General features: G+C 39.9%; 1 protein-coding gene across 6 annotated transcripts in view; it reads left to right on the top strand.

Moving 5' to 3' along the window:
- The window catches only part of SUN1 (Sad1 and UNC84 domain containing 1), a 2,891,160-nt gene that overhangs the window by 1,900,962 nt on the left and 972,771 nt on the right, over positions 1 to 17,427 (top strand). For all 6 annotated transcript variants that reach the window (XM_044089680.1, XM_044089681.1, XM_044089682.1 and 3 more), the window contains one exon: positions 5,773 to 6,018. In XM_044089680.1, the coding sequence (XP_043945615.1) occupies positions 5,773 to 6,018 (246 nt within the window). The remainder of the gene's footprint in view (positions 1 to 5,772; positions 6,019 to 17,427) is intronic.

Here is a 17,427-nt window from a genome sequence, read left to right as displayed (position 1 = left end):
CTTTTAATGTGATCTGTATTTTTTTGAGGGGGGGGGGTGTTGCATGTCTCAAGTTTGTTGGTTTGACTGCTAGATTCCTGTACCAGGCATGCTTGTTGGTAATAGACTATCTTGGCTCTCTCCCCTTTCTTCCCAGCCCAGTATCAGCCTGATGTCTCAAGTATAGGGAAGAGACCAGCCCATTCAGGGGCTGTCCAGAGATGTTCATCATTTCTACCCCCAGTGGTATTTTGGGTCGTCTGCTAAGGTAACCTAGTAATACCCAGCTTTCAAAAGCTCAGACTTCTCCTCCTGCTGTCTTCTGTGACAGATGATAGGCTGAGCATATCCTGATAGAGATGACTTTGGCTGTTACAGGAAGTGTGTTCAGTCTTTTTCTGCCATCCAAAGAATTAATTCCTCTGACTCTTCACATGTTCCAGTGCTGTTTTTTTTCTGGCTTACTGCTCAGCTAAGTCCCATTTGGGGACAACCCTTCCTCTCATTTTATTATTAGATTTATTATTCCCTTTGTTTTTGTCAGATAAGCCCTATTTGGAGAGACTTTCTCTCATTTTATTAGTTTTATTATTCTGTTTCTATTTTTATGTTTGAAAGAATATTTAATATTTTATTTTGGTCAGTGTTTACAATGATTTCTGTGGGGATTTCTGCTTGTTGCAGTGTTTATTTGGCTTCTATCTTTGACAAATGCTTGTTTAGACTGTCTTGTCTAGTAGTTAAGTTCACAAGAAAAAGAAACAGAAGCTTCATCATATAGCTGATAATCAGACTATAACTGTTTATAAGGCTGATGTGGTTTTCTTGGATAAGAGTGCTCTGCAGACTGCTAGTTCTTGTGTTACACTCCCAGTACCTGGTTGTAGTGCTAGTTTTACTCGTATCCTTTCTATTTCATAGAATGATGATGTGTACAATGGTGATTTCTAGTTGACATACTGAGTCTGGTCACTCTGATTCTTCAGAAGGTGAACCTGAGCTCAAGTCCAAATAAGTTTTCCTTTTTCATCATATGATTACAAGATTTAGTGATGTTTTTGCTTGGGAGCAATCTGGAACTACCCCAGAGTTAGATAAGGGTATATGACATTATGGAGGACGACATGCCCAATTCTGTGGCTATTCACCCTCTCTTACCAGCTTTGGAAGATGTTTATAAAGCTGCCTGCAGGACACCAATATCTGGTCCAGCAGTCCCTAAAAAGAATCCGAGAAAATATAGGGTTTCCTTGTATATGACCGGTCTCTCTCCTCACTTGACTGCTTACCCAGATATGGTCTCCATAGCTGCCTGCTCATATAAAAAGTTCTTGGCTTCATCTAATCCAACACCCCCCAGAAAAAAGGGAAAATGGTTAGATCTTCAGGGCAAAACAATGTCTGTTTCTGGTACTGTAGCCTTTAGAATGTTAAATTAGCAAGGTTATTTGTGGAAATTTATTTTACAGTGTGCATATAGTTTGCACAATTTAGCTGCATCCTTACTTTCAGACCAGAAGTCTTAACTGAATTACATTTTATTTGACTCTGGTATCAAAATGTGCTTTGAGAGGTGTGCTTGAATGTGCAGATACAGTCTTGAGAAATGTAGCTTCTGTTGTAGCAAGACTGTAGTTTGGTTACATAATTAGAGCTACCCTGATTATTTAAAAAATGAAATTTTGAATGCTTCTTAAACTTCTGAACTGGTGTTTGGGCCCTCTGTTACAGAGATTCTCAAACAGTGGGATGACGGAGGGAAATTAATCTGGGTTATCTGGGATGTTTCACATACCCAAATTCTCCCCAAATAAATTATCTTCATTCAAGGGGCAGAATAAACAACAGTCCCAGCCAATCAAAAGTCATGGATCCAAAAGGAAATGTCAGGAGGATAATCCCTCAAAACCAATGAGGGTTTCTTTTCCAAAAAAGGATCAATCTTCTGATCTGTGCTGAGTCACAGAGCAACCCCTACTGTCCCTTCTGCCCTTCCTTCTCTACCTCCTTCCCAAAGGCTCTTTTTTTTTTGCAGCCTGGCCACAAATAGTCTCAGACAAATTGGTTCCGAGAATGATTCAGAGAGAATACACTTGACATTGGATAGAAATCTTCCCCCTTTTAAGGGAATTCCTCTGCATCCACTGGACCAGACTGAGCTATTTTCTCTAGTGCTCCATCAAATGTAAAAGCAGGGGGTCACAAAATCAGTGCTTGCAATTCACAAAGGCATGAGGTTTTATTCCAGAATCTTCTTATTACCAAAAAAAGGAGCACTACTGAAGACCCATCCTAGATTTGTCCTTTGTAAACAGCTTTGTAAAAGTTCTGAAACTCAAAATTCTCACCTTACAGTCTGCCATAACATTGCTTTCAGACCACTGTTTCACAGTGACTCTAGATCTCAAGAACTCTTTATCCTATTTATATTGCTTCCAATTTCAAAACGTTTTGAGATTTGCTGTGTCTGACTTACATTATCAGTTTTCTGCATTACCCTTTTGGCTATCTGCTGCACCTCGGATGTTTACAAAGTGTCTTGTCCCAATGGGTACCTATTGCAGAACCCTAAGCATCCACATTTTTCATTATTTAGATGACTTGCTGATTTGTACAGATTCTGTATCCAGGTGCTTGGCGTCCTTGAGCAAAGTCACATCCCTCCTTTCCCACCTGGACATCAAACTAAACCTTCAAAAGTCTCAACAAATTGTTTTCCATTGTGTATCGGATAGACACAGTAGATATAATGGCTTTCCTTTCAGTAGGCATTTTCCATGGTGTGTTGGATAGACACTAGAAAGGATGATGGCCTTCTTCTCAGAAGGCAAAGTTCTGACTTATCAGGGCATTTTCTTGGATTTATCTTCTAAACATCACCACAGCAAAAGATTTTCTTAAAATCCTCATGTTACCACAAGCCTGATTGCACATGAAGCAGGCTCAGTGATACTTGAGGAATTGTTGGACCCATTACCTTCATCCCTTGGGTTTCCAAGTATCAGTACTGTGATTTGTGAAACAAGAACTGCAGTGGTGGGAGGGATCAACTGTCTCTTAATCCAGGGCTGCCTTTGTCTCTCTTCAGACCTGAGTCCAATCTGTGCAGGTGGATTCTTCGGATTTTGTGTGGGGAGCAGTGTGCATGGGAGTTAGGGTCCTCTGGACATGCCAAAGCACACAAATGCAAAAAAGATGTTGGCAGTGATTCACCACTTAAAAGCTATTCTCCACTTAATGGAATCCAGATCCTCTTGTAGTGGTCACAGACCATGCTTCTGTGATGTGGTACCTGAACAAGCGAGAGGGTACATAATACCCTCTTTGGTTAATAATGACGGCCTGGAAGCTGACTCTACACATTCTCAAGACTCTTCAGGCCTTATACATTCCATGAGAGCAAAACACAGTGGCAGACAGACTAAATAAATGCTGGACAGATCCTCACCAGTGGAAGCTCCATGTAGAGATTTTCCAGGACTTGACCCATATGTGGGGAACACCTCAAGTAGATCTGTTTGCCTCCTTTCAGAGCAGACAACTGAAAAAAAAAAACTTGTTCAAGACGTCCTTTCTGCCATGGTTGGGAATGTTCTAGCATGCATTTTCATCCTTTCCAGTGATTCCCCAATGTATATCTAAAGAGTCAGAAAGAATTATCAAAGATTTTTGATTAACCCCCTTATGGTTCAGGCAAAGTTGGTTCTCTTTCTGTCTTAATGGAATTGGCCAAGGGAAATTGACAAGCTTCGTGACAGACTGGATCTGTTCACACAGCATCTGGGGCAAATGATACTCCCCAACATAGAGCAATTGCAACTGACATCCTTAATGATTCTGTTTTGGTACCTTGTGTGCACTTGTTCCATGAGGATGTGCAGCAGGTATTTAAGGAGGCAAGAAAACCTGCATCTAGAAAATCTTTCATTTACAAGTGGAAGAGATTTTTTAGGTGGTGCGTAGCTTATAACAGAGCTCCTTGAAAGGGTTTCAACCTCTCTTGGTTTTGAAATATTTGTGTGATCCATTTAGAAATGATTTGTCATATGCTCCTATCAAAGTGCATCTTGCAGCCATCTCAACTTGTGGGCCAGTGGATCTCCTTTCTTCTCTTTGTGGTCATACAGTTCATGAAAGGAGTGTTACACTTGAGACACCCTTGAAAGCAAATTTCACCTCCCTGGGATTTCAACTTTTCTTCTTGAAAAATTTAAATTACTTAATTTTGAACCTGCCTGTCAGGCTGATCTGTGGTTCATTACTTGGATAACTGTTGCTCATTGTTCTGATATCTGCAAAGTGAGTCTGAGCTGTAAGCTGTCATGATGGACTAACCCTATCTGATTTTTCACAAGGACAGGGTTATGTTGTTACCCACTAATCCATTATTCATGCCTGAATTTGTTTATAGATTTACCTTGACTCAAGCCATCAGTCTGGCAGTGTTCTATCCTGATCCAAAAAACAAGGTAGAAAAGATTTTGTGTACCTTAGATGTACATAAGCAACTCAGTTGCTACTTTGAGAGAACAAAGACTTTATGGAATGCTGTATAGCTGTTTATTTCCTATACAGAGTGTAAGAAAGGTCAACCTGTCTATAAGCAAGCTGTTGCATGATGGTTGTCCTTTGCTGTTGGTTTTTGTAACTCCCACAATGGTAAATCTCTTCCAGACGACGTTAAGGCTCACTTAATGAGGGCCTTATCCTCTTTGGTGGCATACTATAAAGCAGTGGACTCCAGAAACATCCTAGAGGCAGAAACCTTGTCTTTTCTACATACCTTCACAAAGCACTACAAACTGGATTCCCTTCCAGGGTTCAAAGCAGGCTTTAAGACCATTCTCCAGGGACTTCCTGGATCCTTATCCTTCCACCTTCCAGGTAAGAGTAGGATAAGTTTTGGAAGTCTACTCAAAATGTCACTAAGGCACTGGAAATGATGAACATAGTACAGTTGTGTAAGTCCTGCTTACTTGTAACATTAGATGTTCAAATTCCTCACTGCCTCAGTGGTAGCTACCATCCACCTATTTATGTATAGTTGAGGTGGGTTTCATCCTGTTTGATTCCACTGTTGCTGAATTTGTGATATTTATATAGTATTGTGATTGGCTGTGAATTTACCCTTGCTATTTGAATCCAGCTTCAGATACTTTCCTCTCTTCCTTTGTGAAAGCAAAAAACCTTGAACACCTACTCCATGTGACAGTTAAAGGCTTCCCTCTCAGGATATGCTCAGCCATTAAGCTGCCCCACAGGAAGAGAAAGGCAGGGGCGAGTCCGTGCTTTTGAAATCTGGCCAGTATGGGGTTTACCTTGGCAGATGACCCAAAATGCCACTGAGGCAGAGATTTATTCAAATAACTGCTGGTACAGATGAGTAGGACTTTAAACAGCTGTACTTTCTTGGAGTGTGGCTAGTTGCTGGATGCCCAATGTGTAAAGTACACTACTTCAGCAGTGATCCCAGTGCTTAGGTATCTGTTATGTTATTTTACAGCTGAGCCTTTCTGGTATTACTACTTTTCTGAAGATGCAGAGAATGCTTGCATTGCTATTGTTTCAGCACTTTCATACTCGTGCCTTTAGCCCTGCACTGGTGTTACATAAATGAATTGTAATTCTCTTATGTTGAATTGAGTAGTGTGTGCTGTCAAATGAAATAGAAAGCTGCTTTAAATTGTACAGAAAATTGATTATTTCATCAATGTGTTTGCATTGCTTAATTAATCTGTTGGTGGTGGTTGACTTCAAATTATTATTTTTTTTTTTGTTTATATATATATATAGAGATCTGGCCAAGATTTTGATGTCAGTCGCTTGGCTCAGTTAGAGAAACAAGTGGCCGTTTTATCAGACAGCTGTCAAAAGAGTGGCTTGCACAATGATGAACGTTACAATCAGGTTATGGTGCTGCTTAAGCAGCTTCAGCAGCAGCTTGAACAGATGAACAGCAAAGATGGCATATCCCTCTTGATCACTAATGCTGTCACTCAGCAGATAGAAGAACTAAAACAGCCTAAATATGTTTCAGAGGTAAAATGTTTTTCTTTAGTATATAAACTGACATTTGCAGTAGTATTGTTTAATTTTCATTATTTTGCAATTCCTGACTTAGTGCTAAACTTAACACGTTACACAGTGACACTGGTATACATTCAGTTACAAAACAGAAAAACTATTACAAAGATTTTCCATTCTCTTGCATTATTCATATGCTTTTTTCTTAACACTTATTATTCAGGTTAACGTTTCAGGGAAGGTAGAACTTCAGCAATCTATGCAATTTCACTCCTCGTGAACATTATTTTGCTTGTATTGTTCCCACATACATATTCCATTTACTTCTAGGTAGCTTTCTCCATAGATTTTCCTTCCTTTTTCTGAAGATCCTGCCCCCAGTTCTTTTTTCTCCTTTATAACTTTCAATAATTACGTTAGGGTTGGTTTAAATTTTAGATCAGTGTGCATAGTAGGGAGCCATAGAAATATACTCCCACTGTTCCTTTGTGTACCACTTTTCCATTCTCATTTTTTAGTCTTTTGTAACCTCTTCTGACTGATTCTTATAGCTGCCATGAATTATTTTGTAAGCCGTACTAACTATCCATTTTTTTTAACTGCAGCTTCTGTTTTGACTCCACTAGAGATTCAACCCAGGCTGATCTTTGATTTAACACTCCTCTGTCCCTTTCTCTTCTCCTGTACTGTTATCAGTCCCTAGTGTGGAAGGCAGGCCAAACTTCTATTTGGCCTCATCCTACTCTGAATTTTTCCCTTTCTAGTTATTTAAACTGAGTACATGGGTGCCTTTGCGTTTCTTCATGTCCTTCTTGCCTGTTTTATATGTCCCTGCTTGCAACCATCCCTGTTGCTAAAATCTCATTTCCCCATTCCAGTGTTGGCTTAGTTCTCAAAATACTTTCTGCTACTTTATAAATATAATACTCTGTATGGTGACTACTTCTTAAGGGCCTGCATCAAAAATCCTTCTTATTTTGTGAACTCCCCCTTCCATCTGTTTTCAACATCCTTTCTTTCCACTTAGATTTTGTAGTCTTTTGCCTCTGGTATGTATGTGAGCCTTAACTGTGTAGCTCTAAAGTAGCCCTTTGGATCTGGCAGTCTTAAATCACCATGCTGTATGAAGAGAAACCACTTATCCCACTTGATTCTTGCCTTCTTTACCCTCCCAGCTTCTACTCTGGTTGATAAAAATATGCCTGATATGTATATAATATTAAAGGGACTGTAAATGTTTTGACTTGTACCTTACTTGTGCATATCCATAATCAAGATCTTACAACTTTTCAATTTTTATGTTCTCTTATAGTCTCTTCCAACATATCCTTAATTGCCGCAATGTAATCCTTTTTAAATCCATGCACCTAAATACTTCATCTTATGTTTCCATAAATATGGGTGTTATAAGTTCATAGGCATTTACTATGGTAATGACCAAAAGGGCTTTTTTAAGCCTAGCCATGCATCACAAATCTCTGACAAGTTCTGGTATCTGTGATAAGTGTAAGCATTGCTGGACCAACTCGTGTAGGAGCCCACTTCATTGCTGTAGACTGTTTTGTCTACATTTGTTATATAGTGAAAAAAAACTTGAAACTCTCAAAATGTTCCACAACACTGAAGTATTCTTTTCTGGATTTATCGGGTACAAAATATCATCTTTGAATAAGGTTAATATTTCTCGTGTACCATACCGGTTGTATTGAGTTTGTGAGCTCTGCATTTTTTGCTAATGGCCCTAAGTGTGAGAAAAGGAACAAAAGGGAAAAAAGGGATTCCTACCTGGTTTCCCTGTTCAGACAGTTTGTTGAAGAGGAATCTTCCTACATCAGTTCTTGTCACTGACTCTTCTTACTTTTTCCTAATTAACCCCATTATTGTCTCAAGAAGTGCAAGTAGTACCATTGCCGTACAACTGAAATCCCAGCCAACTTTATTCAATGCCTTCTCTGGATCAAAGCACACCAGTAAGTGTCTTCTTCCCTCTTGGTCAACATCACTGAGTCCTACCCCAATTCTACTTTCCAGCTTTTTAAAGCTAAAGGGTGCCTTCAACACATTTTAACTATTAGGAGCTCAAGGTGAATTCTATATAAAAACAGAGCAAGAAAAGCTCAGAGCTGGCTTACTGATGTAGAGCACTCCTTTAATGGGCTCTGTGGAAGTGTCGGATGGTTAGGGATCCTTCAGGGCTAGACAGATAAGTCCCCAGTTTGGAAAAAATTTCCACTAAACACTTTTTTTTTTTTTTTTTTTTTTTTTTGAAGAAAATATGTTGTATTTTGCTAGGAAACTGATCTGATATATTAGTTGGTTTTATGTACAGGGGGTAGGATGGTGTGCTTGGGCAGATTGTGTGTTTTCCTTTTTTTGTTACATGAAACTGCTTTTGACTGTCTTAAAAACTTTACCAACAACTTCTGGCTCTGCTTCCCATCTTCAGTTTCATCCTCAGGTGAACCCATCTACTGTTCTTTCCTTCCCCTGTCCACAAGAAAAAAAAAAAAAGTAATCAGGAAAATTTTGGATGTCAGATTGGCTCCATGCTTGTCTCAGCCAGTTCTGGGTGAGACTGCTGTGTCCAGATTCGGCTTTTCAGACCATTCTTTTTTCCTCTAAGTCCCTCTGATATAGTACCTATGGCTACTAAAGACCTGGAGGTAGACACTTGCTCTGCAGCTGTAGGAATACCCTCTGTTAGCAAGTTTGAACCACTCGTCAGACTTGGAGGAATGTTTTACCTAATAGTTGGGAATAAGGAGCCTAGATCCAAGGAGTATGTCTCACCAGCAAATATCCCAAGAAAGGAAAAAAATGTAGCTTCTGTGTCTGTTTCCATGAACAGGGAAGATATGCTAGAGAGTTAATTTCTGCTTTTTATTCTCCCATTTCCTTTGCTATGAAGAAAAGGAAAAGGGTTTACTGATTATGTTACTAAAATTTTAGAAGAGCATGATTTGGAGGGTGAATATTATGCATCAGAAGTTTCTTCTCAGCCCGAAGAATCTAATTCTGAGAAAAATATTGATTCAGATTTACCACCAAAAGGACCTTTTCAGAAACTTTAAAATGAAAGAGCTTTTTTCATTTAGGTCCAAATGAAATCCCCATTGCTCAGCAATTGTATTTTGATTTGTTACATTTGGATATTCCACAGTCAGTAACTGTTTCTCCTGTTTTATCTACTTTAACAAATATTTTTCTCACACCTTGCAGTTTACCCTGATAGTCAACTTCCTGCCACTAGGAAGTCTGATAAGGTCTATACAGGTTACTTCAGACTCACAAATACTTGTTAGCTAACCCCTAAAGCAGATCCTGCAGTGATTTCTCTATCCAAAACTACTGCTGCTAGACAAATTTCTAACACTAATCCCATTTCCTTTGACAAGGATTGGAAAACATCTGACAAATTTGGGAAGAAACTATACTTTTCTGCCACTTTAACATTCACACTTTTAAACTCACCCGCTCATTTGTTACTTTTTATTCCTATCTTTTGAGAACATGGAAAAGTTAATGGTTAACCTCCTATCTTCTGAGCTGAACAATTCTTTGAATGTCTTTTTAGTGTTTCATGTTATGTAATTAAACATGCTTTAAATGTTCTTATGGTTCTGCAGGTTCTTTCTCCAGGGTTGCTGCTTCTGGGTTACTCTTGAGAGGATTTGCTAGGTTGCAGTCTTAAAATCTTCCTGAAGATGTTAACACTGACCTTTTAAATTCTGAACTGGACAAGAAAGTTCTGTTTGGCTCTTCTGCAGCTGACATGTTTAAGAGGTTTGATGGAAGCAAAATGTTGATCTGAGGGTAACCCAAATCTTCCAGCTTACCCTTTATAAGGCAAATAAAAAAAAAATACCCCCCCAGCTCCCTTTTTTCAATAAGCAGTTCAAGCAGCAAGGTGCATGCAAACAGATTTCAAACAGCAGTAACACGGAGGCTCCGAAAACAAGGGAAAAAGCCTCTCAACACAAGGGACAGACCAGAAAGTCAGAATGTTCATTGACATTTTCAGACTCCCAGTAACATTTTCCTCTCTCCATGCCTTCATCTTACCATGTGGCACCTCATTGTTGCAGACAGTTTGGTTCTGATAATCATTCTCCAGGGGTACACTCGGCAGTTTGATCCCCTTCTTGCCCTGTAACCCAGATTTCCATTTCCTCCTTTTCTGGGACTACTCCCTTCAGATCAGAGGGGATTTGGCATCATCTGTGGCTTTCTAGAAAGGGGTGGTATTCTGGGAGCAGCAACTTGGTCATCTGTATATAGCTTTACGATTCACTATAAACTGGATTCCTTTTCCAGGTCCAGAACAGACTTCACTAGAGCCATTCTCCAGTGACTTCTGGATTCTGAATGCCTTCTCTTTTGTTGCTTGTTAATTTGCAGTTATCTACCCACATAACTTAAGCTACTGCAACAGTGATGCAAAGTTGAACATTTTTATGGTGTTACCAGAGTGTATATTTATTTACCTTATGTATATAATTAATCTTTTTGGCTTTGTTTTGTAGCAATTTTCTTTCAGGTCTGTTTCCACCCTTTTTGGGACAAGAAAGTTCTGAACTTTTTGTACTTGGTAAATGCCCCTTATGGGGCTCCTGACAGAACATGTGCAGGGTACCCTTTAGCTCTGAAATGCCCAATTGCAGTGGCGTAGGACCTGTATAGCTCAGTCTAGTAGTCTACTGCAACAGTGGTCCAGTAAAACATCTACTGTTGGACTTTCTGTTAATCTTGTAAAATGTTTGACAGATATGGATCAATATGGGAGAAGCAGTTTTGGCAACAGTGTAGCCACTGTTCATAGCAGGATACTAGGCAAAGGGCCCAAGAGCCCTTACAAGCCTAGCCATATTTATCCTGAGTTACCCCAGTTGTCTGTGGATAAGTGAGTGAGGTTTGCAGAGGTAAGTGTTTGTGGCGGTTAACATTGGCTTCTTTTGTCAAGGAGGGACATGGGCACCACCCCAGGAGTGATTTTGCAGTCATACATCCATTAATCTAGTTTGCGTTTGAAGAGGCTCAGGGAGGGGTTCTGTTTCACATGAATTGGAAGGTTGTTCCAGAGAAGGGATAGTCTATGGGAGATGTATTTCTCTCTCCAGAATGACCTGTTTATATCAGAGGCTAGATTAAGATCCCTGGAGCGAGTTACCCTCCTGCAGTTTGATTTGTGAATGTGTAGCATTTCTGTCAGGGCCAGATCAGCGACTGATGTATAAGCCGGGCACAGGTCACACCTTAGCAACTTGTAAGAGACAGAATACAGCGATAGTGCTTTCACTCTTTCTGCATGAAACTTGTTTTGTGTACTGTGCAATTTCTTGGTGAGAAACCTCTGTGGTCTCTCCAGTTGTTGCAGATGTCTGGTGAGGTACATGCAAAAGGGAGCATTGTACTCCATTATTGATCTGATGGGGGCAGAGTATAATGGAATTATAACATCCTTAGCTCTAGATGCAATGCCTTACTTATAAGATGTGCCACATAGAAGGATTTCCTTACTGCTGTGGTCCAAGTTTAGATTGCTATCAACCAGAGTGCCCAGATCACATACCACTAGGTCTACACTTTTCAGAGTGCTGTCTGTCTGTAATGTAAATTAATTGGGATGTCAGCTTTCCCAACAGGAAGAATAATGCATTTTTTGCGTTTTATCTTTAGTCCGTGGCTTTGGCACCAGTCATTTGTCTGGATTAATCCTGTCTGCAGTATATAACATCACTGGGGGGACTCGATGATTGCTCCTAACCTGCAGTCGTTAGCAAACTTGGCCTGCCACAAGCTGTCCAAGTTTGCCTGGACTTCTGAGAAATAAATTCCAAACAGTAAAGGCCTAGCTCAGAACCCTGTGGTATGCCACTGGTGACTGGTCTTTAGGTACAGGTGAAGTCACCCACTTTGACAGTATATGTCCTGTTCTCGAGCGAGTTGGCTTCCCATCTGGTAATGTAGGGGGTAATTCCCAATTGGGAGAGTTTCTGTATAGTACCTGAGTGGGGGATTGTCATATTCCTTGGCTAGGTGGTATGCACCTTCTTTCCCTCATCCAGGGCCTTGATGACTTTATCAAAGAAGTCAGCCATGTTTAACGGGCATGCTCTACCTTTAAAAAAATCTGAACTGAGTTGAGTCCAGACTTTGGAGATTACCTCTGTCCTTGTTAATAAGGTCCATAATGATTCTCTCCATCCATTGCCTTGCATATGAGGTTAGTCAAGCTTATGGGCCTGTAATTCCCAGGGTCTGTTGATGGTCCCCCTTTGTGCGGAGGGATTACTGTTGCTGTCTTCCATTTTGCCGGAACATAGCCAGTTCGCAGGCTGTGGTTAAACAGAGATCCAAGTGAATCTGCCAAGTCATGTTTCAAGTTGTTTAAAAGTTAACCTGGGATGTTGCCTGGTCCCATTGATGCTGTGTTTTTGGCCTTGGAGAACGCTGAAATGACTCGCTCTCATGAGATAATAGGCTGAGGAATGGCGAAAGGTATACTTTCGGGGATGACTTGGAGGAGATATGGGCATGAAGTTTGCTCCACATCTGTCAGCTGGCAGGTTCAGTGTGGGTGGTGCCATCCACAGCCACTTCAGCACATAGCCAGGGTTCCCTTTTAGTTTTCAGATATAGTTAAAGAATGGCTTGTGATTATCCATAGATAGGGAGGCTATTTTTTGTTTTGTTATTTAGCCCTGGAAGTCTTGACAAGATCTCTAATTTGTTTTTTAAGCTAGAGAGGGATTTCTTGCTCTGCTGAGCTGGTTCGCTCTTGTTCTTCAACATTAGTTTCTTTCTGTTGTTGTGTAGCCTGTTTATACTAGGGATCCACCAGGGTGGCGTGTTTGGCAAGACTTGGCTTTAATCCTGTCAGGCACAGTTGATTCTATACAAATGGTTACATGGCTATACAGGGCATCTAAACTAAACCAATTTAGTCATTTTTTGTTTGTATAGTGGTATCATCCTTGGAGAAGGTAAAATGCGGCTTAAGGCTAGGTTTATACATACCTGTGACACAATCTGAGAGCTCAGTTATCTCTCTCTCCATATAGTCCAGTGAGGTATGTCATACTAGCACTTGTGGTTAAGTGACCCGAGTGCTTGAGTGACTTGATGGATCCTGACAGGCAGCTAACTGTAATCCGCTCCTTATCCAGCCTGGGGAAAGGAACATCATGCGTCTCACAATGGAGTCATCTATGACCAACACATTAGGTTTTGTGCTTTATGGATTTAGTTGAGACACTGGTGTGTGTTGTGGGTTTTTTTGCATTATGTGTGTAAGTGGTTTTGGTTTGGAAGGCCTCTGACGCTTTGGTAAGTTACAAGTGAGTACCTCTGCATATGTGGGTTTGTGTCGTGTCCTTATTTACTGTGGGAAGTGTGTGTGTGTGCTGACAACCTGCTTGGCATTCGATTTGTCCTCATGAGAGAGTTGTGCCTTCAATTAGTATAGACGTAAACATGTTATAATCGTGGTTTAAATTTGAAATTGATCTGTACGAAGCTGGGTTTAAAGTTTTTTTTGCCTTCTTTGGGTAGTACAGCTACTTCAGATTTCATCCAAGATGCCAGTACTGTCCCTTCTTTTAAAATATTAAATAGAACCTTCCAGATCTTTCACTTCCCTTCTAACTTCTACAAGAATACTATCAGTTCCTGGAGACTTCCATGTTAATTGGTTATATATCACAGTTTTTATCTCATCTCTTCCCATCTTCGCTATAAACTATTGAGCCTGTTCTTCCTCTGACCTTTGGATTTTCAAGTCTTGGTTTCTCCATTCCTCTGCTCTATACAAATTTTCATAAAATTTCCAAAATTCTTCTAATACCTCTATAGAGTCGCTGGTTACTTTTCTGCTCATAGGCTGCGTAGATTTGACAACACCCTTGTCTATTTTCTGATGCTTACGTCATTGTGCTGATAGTCTGTACTCTAGGGTTATCAAAAGTACTTGCTTGGTAGGAGCCTTTCTAAATTCATGCATATTTCCAAATGCTCCCTTAATTTCCCTTTACCATTCAACAATTGCTCTTCCTGTCATTCTGTCAGATGCCCCTTCTTTTGCAGTTCTTTAACCTTTGGTAATACCGCAGAATAATTCCTATTACTTTTTCCCATGTCTCTTTTTGTTCCATTTCTGCCATATTCTTAAATGTCATTGTCTGTCTCATTCCTTAGCTATCCCTTCTGAAGACAGTTGTTGCTAACTTAAGAACTCTTGAAATTTCTGTGTTTGGTATTTCCTACTAAACTACTACAGTGTCTCTCTTACTTTATTGTCCTGCATCTTTATTTCAGTCTTTCTTGGTGTATGGTCTGAAATAGTTATTCGATAAGTTTCAAAACTTTTGTTTAAGTACTCATTCTCGTGTGAAATGTAATACCTGTCCAGTCTAACTCTGCTGTACCTTGAGGAATAATGTGTGAATTCTGTCTGGGTTTCTTTTGGTAATTTCTCATCTTCCATTCCAAATACTCTCGTATACTTCAGAAATATATGCTCTTTTGTTGTATGCATCTTTCTAGATCCTCTAATATAGCTTCACCAATGCATATCATGTTACATTCCCCACCCCTAAATAATAATCCCAACTGGATGCTAATTGCCACTCCCTTAATTCTCTTAAGATCTTTAATTGTAGTTTTAGGTGGAATATAAATAAATGCGAGTGTAATCCTCCTCCTCTTCCAGTAACCTCTTAATACTACAGATCTGCAATTGTCTGTCGTCTTCTCTTGTATCCATTATTGGAGCATCTCCCATAGTTATTGTAATTACCCCCCATTTTCCTTTTTGATTAACCATTGTGAAATCCTTTCTTTGCCAAATTCACATGCTCATTTTTATGTGCATCTCCTGTAAATTTTCTGTTTGTACCCTGCAATACAGAATATAATTCTATTCTTTTTGCTTCTTGTCCATGCCTAGAGTGCCTTTCACATGCCATGATATGACTTGTAAGGAACTAATTCTGTTTTAATGTTACTGTCACGTTTTATATGAAAGTGTTTGTATGTTTGCAGCTTGCAGCTTAAATGCACATATTGGTTTGGCAAGCTGGTTTTGTATGCAGCTGCCACTGCTTATCTCTGTTTGGACATGTCACATTTTCCCCAGACTTATTTTAATTAAAACACTGACGATCCAAAAAAAATGTACATTTTCATTTTAACCACCATCTCCTTTTTACTCACAGCAAACATGCACATCTGTGTACATTTTCCAGAAAGGGAGGTTATTCCATGTACAAGTAGATGCCCCACAATAGACAGCTTACACACACAGGCTTTACCCATCCTGAAGTTAGGTTTAATCATGCTAAAAATGCATGTTAGAGCTTGTTTTCCTCCTTGCACCCACACCGTCCATTCTTTTTCCATCTCAACATTTTTCTCAGATGTGAAAAACAACTTACATACTCTTAACTGATCATTAGCCTTAAGAAAGAGTGCCCAGATTACCATTAAATGAATAGACTTTGCATTATTGTGATTTATGCTTGTAGGAATACATCTGCTTTTATTTCCTTCAGAGCATATTACTTCATTTATTTTCACTGAACTGATTTGTTGCTTCTCCTTTAAGTACTAATTTTAGTGTTTCCCGTACGGGTGCTTCAAAGTTCATAGTTCAGTTATTTCTTGATTAATTGCATGTACCTGCAAATGGTGCAACTGCCGAGCCCTGCTGGTAGATGAAAAAAAAGCTAATGATTTTGCAATTGCATGACATAGCTCAGCTCAAAATGCTAGAAAACTACAATTTTACATGACTTTAGTGTTCAGTTTCACATGTGTTCATAACACTAGGAAAACCACCTTAATTTAATACACTCATTCAAGATCAGTTCACTTGCACTTCTTCACTCGTGCCAGCCCAAAAACACAAATTTGTACTGCTTGTTTCTAGTCTTTTTCTTGTGGTACAAAACCCAGATACAGTACAGTCCTTTTTGCTATTTCTGGTACATCTCCACTCCCAACAATGGAGGCAGATAACTGCCAGATTGTAGAGCAGACTGCATTTAATTTTGTTCAGTGTTTAGCATTTGCTAAGATTTTGCTCCTTAAGTTAACTTTAGTGATGGGTAGTAGTGGCTGGGCTGTCAGTTGTCAGCTTGTAGATTGATGGATTGGACTAGTATGGTTTGCCCTCACCTTGTACTGTCTGTCCAAGTCTTTGCCTTCTTTGCCCACTGGGGAGGGGGTTGGTATTGACTAATATGTTGCCAGCTGGTGAAGGAGGTACAGACATCTGGATCTGATATAAAATGAGAAAACAAAAATGAGTTAGAGGTAATTTTATACATTCTATCCAACTTTATTTGAGAGTAATGGTTCAGAGTCAGGATTATTACAGGCACCATTAACCACATCCTCTGTGGCTGGCAAAATGGGAGGAATAGATGTAGAATGAGGTATATCCACTTGCAACATGTCTCCTCAATTCAGGAGGAACATCCACCTGTTATCACAAAAATAATTATGCACGCGCACATGTTTGCATGAGTGTGTGTGTGTGTGTGTGTATGTATGTCTATATACATATGTATATAGGTGTATAGATATCTGTTTATAGATATACATAATACACACACTTACACACACTGTGTGTGTGTTCATGGGTTCATAGCAGGCAAATAATCTAGGTGACTGTATAGAAGCTAGCCATTTAACCCAGAGAAGTTTGGTGGGTGACTTAACCTCGTTGCTGGGTGAGGGCCCCACAGCTTTCCTTTGGAATAAATTTTTTTGTACACAACCAGTCGTTGAGTCAACATGAAGAAGGCCAGTGTGTTGCACTGGGGGGGGGGGGGGGTCTTGGTCCACAGGTACAGGATTCTAAGTGAGGAAATTCTCTTCCAAAACACCGATGTTCATTGTGTTTCACTGTTGCAGTCATTACACTTGGGTTATCCTGCTGGCAGGCTACCCGCAGTCGGCCTGAATTCCAAAGTCCTGGTCCGGCATCGGTTGCTGTCACCTCTTCCCTGATGTCAGTGCGCCAGGGGTATATAAGATGCAGCCGACGCCATTTTCTTCAGTCTTTCTTGCCGCGCGGTGCCTGAAGCAAAAGCAGTTTGCAAGTGCCGGTCGGCCGACTCCTGAGATTTTCGAATTTGATTTTTAGATCCGAAGTCTTCAATAAAGCTAAGTACCCCGTTGGGGAAACTTTTTCTTGCTCCAGTCCGATGTCAGTAAAAGTTAACAATTGTATTTCTTGTGGGAAGCAAATACCTCATAAGGATTTTCATTCTTACTGTATTTCTTGCCTAGGCCCTGACCATGACGTTGCTAGTTGTCGGTTTTGTGCTATATTCAACCAACGCACTATTAAGCGTCGGTTCGATTTTGCTTTTCATTACTTTGGCCGAAGGTTTAACTATATAATGCCATCGGAACAACTGA

Source organism: Protopterus annectens, chromosome 12.part0 (assembly GCF_019279795.1).
Source record: "Protopterus annectens isolate FY-2018-M chromosome 12.part0, PAN1.0, whole genome shotgun sequence".
NCBI lineage: Eukaryota > Metazoa > Chordata > Ceratodontiformes > Protopteridae > Protopterus > Protopterus annectens.
This window is presented reverse-complemented; position numbering and strand designations above follow the sequence as displayed.